We start from the raw sequence: 12,055 nt of genomic DNA, 5'->3' as shown, positions 1-12,055 counted from the left end.
CTAGAGCATAAGACTCTGGCAGCAAGTAAACTAAGGGAAAAAAACATGAAACAGGTTTATATCTTGGGTCATAAGGTTACTAGTGTAACTGAAATCAAAGTATCCTAGATACTTGGAATCACCATCATCTTTAAAAATGTTGAAATTCCTAATGTGATAGTTTTAGTGGTTTTGTACCTATTAGGCATTTGGTAGGTAAATAAAACTGGAGAGTATATAATTTATTCATATCATTATTTAAAATTACAAAATTAAGATTAAATTTAATTTCAATTCTGAAATGTTTCAAGTGTTTTAAATGAAGTTAAAGAATGAGCATTTTTCTGAAAAACATTATTATGCTCAGTCACTAGATCTGGCCAAGTTTTATAACCACAAATTTAAGCCTAGCAAGCTGCAGTGTTTTAATTTATTTTCAGGAGACAAAGGATTTAACTGCCCAAGAAACAAGATTTTTTTTCTGAAACCAAATTCAGTCAAAATATGCAAATCCCCGAGACTCATGAATTCTTTATATTTGGAATATTGAATTAGAGAAATCTATTCTTCTATCCCAACTTAGTGAAAATATAAAAGTGGTTTTTAAATAGTGTATTTTTTTTAATTACCAGTGAACATGAATATAGCTACATGGATGTTGCATGTGAAAGAACAGTTGTGTTAATTTGATCCAATAATTTTGCTTTTGGAAGATCTGATTTAGTTCAGTAGCAAAATTTAGAAAATGTACATGAATGTATGAAGGTACATAATGTGGCTTTTACTCTCCCCCCCCCCCTCTCTCTCTCTCTCTCTCTCTCTCTCTCTCTCTCCTCTGTTTCTCTCTGACTAATAATTTTTACCTAAAGATATTTCCTGTACCCATCTACAAACTGTAGCTTGAATTCTTATGGAGATGTATAAAGGCAGAATAGCTAATTCCTACCAAGGTCAATAGTTTAATACAACCTCCCAAGAAGCACAGTGACTGGATGTTAATGACTTCATTAACAAAGGCGTTGGACCTTGGTGGCAGCTGTCAAATGCAGGGATATCAGTTCTGATGACTTTAATGCCGAGCCTTCTCCTATTCCTTAATGATGAACTCATTCCTAGAATCATGACTACATAAAAGAATGTCACCATCACCAAACTATGGTGATATTTTAATAGTACTGAAATGTGATTTTATTTGTATGTTTATAAATAAAGTTGCCTGGGGGTCAGAGCTAATAGCAAGCCAAAGCAGAAACTGAGCGGTGGTGGTGGTGCACGCCTTTAATCCCAGCACTTGGGAGGCAGAGCTAGGCGGATCTCTGTGTGTTCAAGGATACAGCCAGCATGGAGACACACGCCTTTAATCTCAATACCAACCGTAGAAGACCTGGAGGTCTGTACAGACAGGCAGTGATGAGGAGGTCATGTAGTTGGGTTTACAACCAATGAGAAGGCAGAATAGAAAGTCTATAAAAAAAAGACAAACAGACAGGATGTAGGTCTCTTGCTGAAGAGGACAACAGCAGCAGTGAAGGGTAAGGTTTTTAGCTCTTAGCTCTGACCTCTTGGGCTTTCATCTCTGCATTGGCTCTGTGTTTCTTATTTAACAAGACCATTCATCTACACCAAACATTCCTTTAGAGTGGTTATATAAAATCTAAGAAAATCATAGTTTTTATTATGATTTTTATTTTTATTAGGGCTCCAAAACCATACTGTTAAAAATAATTTAAGTATGTTTTAGTTGCATAGACACAAAAAAGTGCACTTTGACATCTTCTGTGTCTGACACATGCTTGTTTCATTTTATTCTCATGCATACCCTAATACCAACATTCCTCATTTTGTTTAAATTGGATTAAAAAAAAAACAATAAGTAAAACAGTCCTGAAGAACAAAATGAGTTTAAGAGAAAAGTCATCATTTTGCATTTTATCTATTATAACTGACATCCTGAAGGATAAAAATTGTAGATTTATTTAGTGTGTTCATAGTGGTGGAGAAAGTCAGAACATGGTACCTATTTCATATACAATCAAAAGAGTAATTCCTTTTGGCTGTGAATATTTGTACACTGGGCTATAATAATCTTCAGACATAAAATATACTTCTGCTAAAATTATTTTTTTTCTAGAAATATGGGTCACTCCCTCTCATTTTCCATAACTCTGTTTTCTGGTATAATAGTCACTTGCAATTAGTTTACCTCAAAGAAATAGAGAATGAATGGATGTGGGCAAGAAAAACATTTATATTGTGACACACACCCCTTCCATTTCACCTAAAACATCCAGAAAGAAAAGAATACACTCTTTTCAGGAATTGATTATTCCAATAATATATGCTGACTATGTTTGGTAGAAGAAACACAGAGCTGCTAAAGAAGTCTTAGAACTACATCTTTAAGGCATTAAAATCAACGTTGCTTGAAATTCATGCTAACACGGGCATGGTAAACCTTAAATTCTGGTTTGTGTCACTTCTGAGCTTTCTTTAGAAAGAATTTCTGACCACATTTAGAACAATCTTTGGACAAGTCTGCAGACTCCTTTAAGAGTATTTAAGAGTAGATTGGCCTTGAATTCAGTCTGCAGCTGAGGACCACCATAAACTCCTGATGCCTTCCCTCCCAAATGCTGGGATTAGAGGTGTATATTACATTGCCCCCTTATTTTTAGTATTTTATTTTATTTAACATTTTTTTTTCATTTTACGTACCAACCACAGTTTCCCCTCCCTCCCCTCCTTCTGCGTCCCACTCCCCCCCCTCCCCCTCCCCACACCCACTCAGAGAGGTTAAGGCCTCCCATGGGGAATCAACAAAGTCTGGCACATCAAGTTGATGCAGGCCCAGGTCCTTCCCCCCTGCATCAAGGCTGATCAGGATATCCTACCATAGAGAATGGGCTCCAAAAGGCCAGTTCATGCACCAGGAATAAATCCTGGTCCCGCTGCCAGGGACCCCACAGACAGACCAAGCAACATACGACTGTCACCCACATTCAGAGGGCATAGTTCAGTCCCCTGCAGGTTCCCTAGCCATCAGTCCAGAGTCCATGAGCTCCCACTAGCTCTGGTCAGCTGTCTTTGTGGGTTTCTCCATCAAGAATCAATGAAACAAAGAGTTGGTTCTTTGAGAAAACCAACAAGATAGACGAATCATTATCAAAACTAACCAAAAGACACTGAGAGAATATCAAAATTAACAAAATCAGAAATGAAAAGGGGGACATAACAACAGACACTGATGAAATCCAGAGAACCATAAGGTCATAGTTTGAAAACCTGTACTCCACAAAATTGGAAAATCTAAAAGACATGGACAATTTTCTGGATAGGTACCACATACCAAAATTAAATCAAGACCAGATAAACAATTCAGATAGACCTGTAACCCCTAAGGAAATAGAAATAGTCATTCAAAGTCTCCAAACCAAAAAAAAAGCCCAGGGCCACATGGTTTCAGCATAGAATTCTACCAGAATTTCAAGAAGAGTTAATACCAATACTCCTCAAATTTTTCCCCACAATAGAAACAGAAGGAATGCTGCAAAATCTTTTTATGAGGCTACAGTTATCCTGATACCCAAACCACACACACAAAGATGCAACAAAGAAAGAGAATTACAGGCCAATCTCCTTCATGAACATTGATGCAAAAATATATGTAGTATTTTAAAGAAGAGACTTCTACTGCAACTTCTAAAATCAGAAAAATGTCAAAATATAAATGATAACATTGGGAAATACTGGTCTATAAGTTTCTAGAGCTTTCTAAAACATTTCATTAGTTTACATTAACAGACCAATACAGGAAAACTAGAAAAAGCCTATATTCTAATGCTCAAAAATGTGAGTCCATGTAAAGCTTTCTGTGAATAGTTTTAGCAGTGAAGAAAGAGGCAATTGGTCTGAATACAGCCATAATGAAATTTATCTTTTCATATTTATGTTTAATGACATTTGACAATATATCATTGTGGCACTCACAGATTGGGTACTTGGCTTTCAATTTTGTCAGGTTTTCCTATCAGATTCTGACTCTTGCTTTCATTATCATTTGCCAATATACTAAATACATATGTTTGAAAATATGTGCCTCCTTAAAGTATTAGTTATCAGCAATAATGGGACTTTTATCATCTTTGGCAATATTTTCTATTTATGATACAGTGAGATGAAATCGTAGCTTAACACTGTAGTATGGACTCTTCAGAGATAGTCACTAAATTTTACTCAGACACTGATGTCTTCTAGTGCATTGGCATTTCAGATGACATTGAAAGTTTTCTCTCATTTCTTAGTATTTCTTCATTTATTTATGCTGAATATAATAATTGTAGTACTATTCAAGCACTTGATATTCATCAGTGGGGTTTTTATCTTACCTTAGAATTGATAGTTACAATTTTTATTTTTTGGTGGACATTAAATTATCCAGTAGAATATAACTAACAAAATATAAGAATTCTTGAAGCATATTTATTTATTTATCTCTTCATCTGTTATTTATTTACCCATGCACATTGTGTGTGTACATCTGTGTGTAAGTGTGTGTAATGAATGTGGTGTGTGCATACTTATGTGTATGTGTGCAGGTGCAAATACCTATTCACACATGCAAAGTTCTGTGGGGGGACATCAGGTTTCAAGGTCATTTACTCTCTGCCTTTATTGCCTTGGGGCAAAGTCTCGCAATTAGCTTGGAGCTAGGCTGGTGGCCAGCAGCAAACCCAATGACCATGCTGTTTCTGCCCCCCACAGTGCTAAGATTAGAGGCATGCATGGCCATAACCAGCTTTTTATATGAGTACTGGGGATTCGAACTCAGGTCCTCATCTCCACGCGCTAATGCTCTTACCTACTTTGCCATTCTCCTAGCCCTGAGTACAGTTTTAAAGAAATATCTGTTCTACACTTCAGTTTCTTCTTTTCTTGGTTAGCTCTCAATTTAGGCTGTGATTAGTGCTGGCATATTTCTTTTCTAATGTATAGTGATTACATTTAAAATTCTATATGTGCATTTTATTTTTTTCATGAGTTTTAGTAATGTCAGAATTGTTCCCTATCCTTGATGTTTAGTTAATTGGTTCAGGGACTGTTACAACACAGAAAAATCTCCTGAGTAAAATGACATATGATGCTTATAAAATAAATCTAGTATATGAAGATAAAAGAATGTCAATAATGAAGTCTAATGTATAAAGCCTAAGAGGAAAAACAGTACATATATATGAGTAAATGTGTCTATAAATTTGTATATGTAAAAATATGTGTTTGTGTATTACAAAAACAGGAATATAATGTAAAATAGGTCTTCTAGCATAATATTTAGTATACAGTATCAGTTGATAGTGATAAAATTATTCTATTTCTCTGGGTAGTCTGAAGAAACCAAATATGTTAGTGTTAAGTCCCCTTAAAATATTTCCCTGTATATTTTTATAATGATCATTAAGAGAAGTCTAGTGGTTAGGATTCCTGGTTTTCACCCAGATGGCCCGGGTTCGACTCCCGGTGTGGGATATCAGTCTTTGTCGGGTGGTGGTGGCACACGCCTTTAATCCCAGCACTTGGGAGGCAGAGCCAGGTGGATCTCTGTGAATTCAGGACCAGCCTGGTCTACAGAGTGAGATCCAGGACAGGCACCAAAACTACACAGAGAAACCCTGTCTCGGAGAAAAGAAACGTTAGAGAGAGAGAGAGAGAGAGAGAGAGAGAGAGAGAGAGAGAGAGAGAGAGACAGAGACAGAGAGAGACAGAGAGAGAGAGACAGAGAGAGACACAGAGACAGAGAGAGACAGAGACAGAGAGAATGAATATGTTTGGGAATTTAAGAATACATTTTTTCATTTCTGAGCAGTTTTTATTTTCCCTATGAATCTTCAACTCATGTTGGTTGTTTCTAATTTAAAATTTGAGCCCAAGGAAATGATACCCTTTGTTCCACCCTCAGTTTCCAAGAAGTCTGATTTTGGTATCCATAAGCTATTTATCAGGATGGTAGAAGGCATAGGTAGTGTATGGCTCTGATGTACACACTGAGTTGAACTTACAGAGGCATTTTGCCTTATGCATTGTTTTTTTCTAAATTCTGTTATTTTTAAATCATTGACAACCAACTGAAAGCCTTTTTATGTAGAAAATGCATTAGCAGTATCTTTTGAATAAATACAGATACTTGGGTCTAGCAAGGCTTCCATTCTACAAGGTAGCAGTCTGCTGATCCTTACTGAGACCAGGTGTCCCTCTTCCATTAGGCATGTACCTTCCTGTTGGCCCAAGGCCTCCATAGAGCATCCTTACTCGGCTAGGTATTCACCTCTTACCTGAGGTGCTTAGGTCTCCGCTGCAGGTCTCGAATGTAAGAAATGTGCTTTTTTTTCCCCCAAACAACTTCAAAAGGAGTCTGTAAAAGAAAAGGAAGAAAAGCCTTTTGCCTGTCAGATGACAAGACTTTCCATTATGCCATCTAGCCAATACTTGCATTGTTCAAACGTTACAAAAGAAATGGAACCTATCCCCTAGGGGGTGTTGATGTTCCCATTCAATTTATTATTTAGCAATAAGAGCTCTTTATAGAACCAAACAGAATTAGATCAGTGGAAGTTGTGTCACTAAACAAGAACGAAATATTGAGACTAAGCGGGAATACAGGAAAGATAAATTAAAAGCAAAAACCAAACAGTGTAAGTAAGCAAAAGTTAATTAGGTTTCTAAGATGATTTCAGTCAGTGTCAACTTACTAGCCTTAGGCAAGGAGCAAACCTCTACCTAGTGACTGTCCCTGAGCTCCTTTGGAAGTGTCTCTGTCTTTGGCATGAGTCACACATTAACACAGACTTTGTTATTTCACAGATTTATGGGAAATAAGGGGAAGAAATAAGCAATATAGAAGAGTTAGTAACTGTTACGTATTTATGTGTGGGTACATCACACCAAAAAAAAAACATTTCATCTTCTAGATATTGGAACCTTGTCCTAATTATCCCACCTGCCCAAGGGCTCTCTGCAACCACTGCAGCATGAGCCAGGCTTTGGACTTTTTACCTGTTAGATAAAAGATTTGCCATTTGCCAGTCACCATACGCTTTTATTGCTTCCTCGGCCCGTTGCCTTGCCTCTTGATCCTTTATGTTCCTCTGTCTTGGTCTTTCAAGCTGAATGATTGTGTGAGGTCACTCACTGGGCAGGTGCTGGGAAGGAATGATAACCTGTTCAGAAAGCAGTTCCCAGAGGCATCACATTACTGGGAATCTCAAGGTACAGGCACATGCTTTGGGGTAGGGGGATGGGGAGAGAGGGGCAGACAAGGAATGTTAGTGGCCCTGGGCATATGTGCAAACATGAGTGAGCCATCCTTTCACAGTGTGCACAGACACCCAGGCAGAGCACTTGTGCTGAGGGTTACGGCTCCTAGAAACAGAACTTGAATCCCTTTAGGAAAAAGGGTGAGGTTTTCTTGTTCGGTTAATCAAGTTGTAGAAAGATGGTTGTAAAGAAAAACAATATATTCTGTATCTCCAAAGACCTCTTTTCCTGTGAAAATTATATCTCAAGCATTATTTGTAAGTTATATCATATATCACCTACGAATCATGTTATTTTGTGTGTGTTTGAGAATGTGTATTCTCAAGTTGCCAGAAAAATACTTTAGAAGCTCCTTTCCCCCTGCTGTGCCCTATCCGTATCCTTATTTTATTTTTTGTTGTTGTTAGCCTTTATAAAATATACTTCATTTCTCATGTGAGTATGGGAAAATATAGAAAAATTCAGTCACACTGTATTGCAACATTTCCTAATATCAAGGGTAATGGTTAAATTACTGAACAAGTAGCAAGGCACAGGCACCAACAGTCAGAGCAGACAGTGGCCAAAGCAGACCACTAGATGTGCGAGTGGAGCCCTGTGTACCTTAGGCTTGTGTACCTCAGCCTTGTGTACCTCAGCCTTGTGTACCTCAGCCTTGTGTACCTTAGCCTTGTGTACCTCAGCCTTGTATGCCTCAGTCTTGTGCATCGCGGCTTGAGCACAGCTAATGTGGTTAGGTGCTAATAAGGTAGTTTGGATTATTATTCTTTATTGAGTAAAGTATTTTAAGCTGCTAAAGTTTTTTTTTATTATTTATTATATCTCATGTGTGACTCTTTCAAATTATCAGTTAGATAGACTGAATGATTGACATGAGGTAACGGTAGACTTTTGTTACCATAATGTGTTGATAAGTATATCTTAGAATCTCACTAATTTGTGTGTAGTTTAGGACTAAGTCACTAGGGATGATATTGTGCTGGCATTCAATCTAATCATTAGACTTTAATGCTTTAAATAACATAATCTAGGAGTTACAAGTAGTTATTTATACTTAATAGAGTTTTGTTTTACTTTTTTTCCTAACTCTTTTCTAAATGTATGTAACTAGTTAAGATACAACTTTGAGGTATTATTATTGCCTGGAGACTGTTAAGGAGTCACGGTGGAATTTCATAAACATAATTATGTGTCTTAGCTAGGGTTTTGTTGCTGTGAGGAGATGCTATAACCATGACAACTCCTACAAAGGAAAACATTTTGTTGGGTCTGACTTACAATTTGGATGTTTAGTCCATTGTCATCCTGGAAGGAAGCATGGTGGTATGTAGGCAGACGTAGTGCTGGGGAAGGAACTTGAGAGTTCTACATCCAGATGGGTAGGCATCAAGAAGAGACAGAGCCCACTTGGCCTGGCTTGAGCTTCTGAGACCTCAAAGCCACCCCAGTGAAACACTTTGTCCAACAAGGCCACACCTATGCCAACAAGGCCACAGTCCTAATCCTTTCCAATAATGCCATTTCCTATGAGCATATGGGGGCCATTTTCACCCAAACCACCACTTGGAAATAATACTGAATTTTATCTGAAGTGCTAGAGATTTCTAATTTTTTTTTTTTTTTACTCAGTTGTAAATATTGACAAATTTTATATAACTAGCACTTCTTAATTTTAGGCTCTCATATATATATGGTTTTTCAAAACAGGGTTTCTCTGTGTAGTTTTGGTGCTTGTCCTGGCTCTCACTCTGTAGACCAACTGACCTCAAACTCACAGAGATCCGCCTGGCTCTGCCTTCTGAGCGCTAGGATTAAAGACATGCGCCACCACCGCTGGGCTCTTATGCATATTTTGAACATATTTCTTTTTAGTTTTTTAGATTATAATATAATTACATCATTTATCCCTTCCCTTTCCTCTCTGCAAATCCTCCACATACCTCCCACTTTTCTCTTTCAAATTCATTGCCTTTCTTTGTTGTTATGTCTCTCTCTCTCTCTCTCTCTCTCTCTCTCTCTCTCTGTGTGTGTGTGTGTGTGTGTGTGTGTGTATTCCTAAATATATAAATGCAATCTGATTAATCAGTAGAATGTTACTTGATGTATATGATTGATTTCAGGGCTGACCACTTGGCATTGGATAACCAGTTGGTATGCTCTTCCCTGAGGAAGACTATTTTTTCTTGCTTGTAGTTCTTTGTGTAGGGTTGGGGCCACCTGAGCTTTGCCCCTTCCACATTAGCATGTTTATTGGCATCCTCCTTGTTCAGGTTGTGTTTAGGCAGCCATATTAGTGAGACTTCATGGGTGTAACTTCTGACATTTCTAGGAGAGAAAGTCTCATAGCTAACTCCCTGTTCCTCTGGTTTTTACAGTCTCTCTGGCCCCTCCTCCGCAATGATCCATGAGCTTTAAGTGAAGGAGTTGTGTTGTAGATGAATCAGTTGGGGCTGTGCTCCACAACTCTGCATTTTGATCTATTCTGGGTTTCTGTAATGGTCTGCATCTGTTGCAGAGAGAAATTTCCTTGATGAGGAAAGAGAACTTCACTTATCTCTGTGTATAAGAACAAATATATAGACTGTAGCTAGGAATTATATGTGTATATTACATGCATCATATCATATTTTACAATGTTATTTGAAATCCATAATTTTGCTGAATTTCCAATTGATTTCTGAGATGTACGTATAATGAGCCTATTAATTCTACTTCATATTGTGTGCATATTAAACTACTCAAGGACTGGGAAAATACTCATCATTCTAGTCTGATCCTCTTGAGTATAAATGAGCTTTGTACAAGGAGGCCATCTCTGAGGATATAAAGGCTTCTCTCTTTTTTATATGCAACATGTACTTAACCAGAAGAGTTTCTGAATGTTGCTGGTGATGGTGAGCTCAGTCCTTTGTCTCCCTGTTTCTAGTACCAGGGCAGCCACTAAACTTCAAAGCTGAACCTGAATCCGAAACAAGTATTTTGCTGTCTTGGACACCTCCACGTTCTGATACCATTGCCAGCTATGAACTGGTCTACAGAGATGGGGAGCAAGGAGAAGAGGTAAGACTTAAAAATCTTTTCTTCTTTGTGGAAAAGATTTACTCATGAAAAGAAGAATTTGACCAAAAACCCAAATGGGTATCTGGAGATTTTGAGGGTGGGGGCCATAAAAACTATTGTTCCAAGTGAAATATTTTTGATCCAGTCCCCCGCCCCCGCCCAAGTTTCATACTATACAAGCATCAGGTCATAGGGGGACAGAAAATCCATGAAGTGGAGGTACACTTTCGTTTTTCTTCTGCAATAGCTCATAGTATTTATTTAGACATTATGTAAACACATGACTGATTGAGAGCCCCCGTATGCTTCTAAAAGTTATCAAGGAGATGGATTTGTTCAGACTGGTTCAAGAGAAAGATGCCCAAAACAAACGTTTACTATCATATGCTAAACATTATTTGATATGAACATGACTATACATACAATTTAATATGTTGTACAAGTAAAATAAAGGATTGTTAAAGGTATAGAAATCAAAAGAGAAATAAAACTGATTATCATGCATACTTACCATTAACAAGCAGAGCTCTAAGATTCTTTTTTTTTTTTTTTTTTTGGTTTTTCAAGACAGGGTTTCTCTGTGTAGCTTTGTGCCTTTCCTGGAACTCACTTGGTAGCCCAGGCTGGCCTCGAACTCACAGAGATCCACCTGGCTCTGCCTCCTGAGTGCTGGGATTAAAGGCGTGTGCCACCACCGCCCGGCGAGCTCTAAGATTCTTAAGGAACTCTCAGATTTCCCTCTAACAGTTTACAAGTCAGTCCTCCACTTTCTGCTTTGTTCTCATTATCTTTCAATTTCTCCCAGAACAGCTCAGTAAGCTCTGAGCACTTAATGGCTTTTCCAACCCAAATTTCTAAATGCTTCTACGCATTTGTTACATACATCCCAGCAATACCACATTCTCAGTACCAACTGCTGTATTATTTAAGTCTGGAGATAAGGATTTACTTGGGGTACATATCTTGACCACAATCTATCACTGAGAAAAACCAGGGCTAATACTCCAACAGGAGCATAAAGGCAAGAACTGAAGAATAAGTCATTGAGGAATGCTCCTCACTGGCCTGCTCTCCATGCTTGCTCATCTTGCTTTCTCATGCAGCCCAGGATCCCATGCAAGGGGTGTTATTGCCTATGGTGGGCTGGGTCCTCCTACATTGATGATTCATCTAGAAAATGTCCCAGAGACTTGTCTACAGGCCAGTGTGATGGAGACATTTCCTCAATTGCAGTTCCCTCTTCCCAGGTGACCCTAGCTTGTTTCAAGTTAAACAAAACAAAACAAAAACCAAAACAAAACAAAAACTAACTAGCACAGATAACAAAGCCAGTAAGTATTGAAAAGTAATCATGTCTATTCATATTACAACTTAAAAACCTAAGCTGTTGTTCCCGAGGAATATACAGTAAGTCAATCTTATATAATTTTATGTCCTCGTCAACACAAAATAAAGGTCATTCATTCTTTTACTCTTCCATTCATATGGTGAGTTGAGGTATATGACAGTCCTTTGGGATTAGTGAGGGCACTAGCTCTCCATGTACTACTATGCTGTACAATTGTTTAGGTGCTAGAATTCTATTTCCTTTTTGGGGAATCTGAAGTTTCTAAGTGCCCTTATATTTAAAAGCCAGAGCACTATAAAAATGTTTTCTACACATTTGTATTTTAATTACCTTTGTCTGAATTCATTTGTGTGAACAGCT

The 12,055-nt window shown here is 37.8% G+C and overlaps 1 protein-coding gene across 4 annotated transcripts in view; it reads left to right on the top strand.

Annotated features, from left to right (window-relative positions):
• Ptprd (protein tyrosine phosphatase receptor type D) overlaps positions 1–12,055 on the top strand; it is a 378,271-nt gene that overhangs the window by 195,196 nt on the left and 171,020 nt on the right. For all 4 annotated transcript variants that reach the window (XM_059254481.1, XM_059254480.1, XM_059254479.1 and 1 more), the window contains exon 8: positions 10,214–10,347. In XM_059254481.1, coding sequence (XP_059110464.1) covers positions 10,214–10,347 — 134 coding nt within the window. The remainder of the gene's footprint in view (positions 1–10,213; positions 10,348–12,055) is intronic.

Source organism: Peromyscus eremicus, chromosome 2 (assembly GCF_949786415.1).
Source record: "Peromyscus eremicus chromosome 2, PerEre_H2_v1, whole genome shotgun sequence".
In the NCBI taxonomy this organism is placed as follows: Eukaryota; Metazoa; Chordata; class Mammalia; order Rodentia; family Cricetidae; genus Peromyscus; species Peromyscus eremicus.
This window is presented reverse-complemented; position numbering and strand designations above follow the sequence as displayed.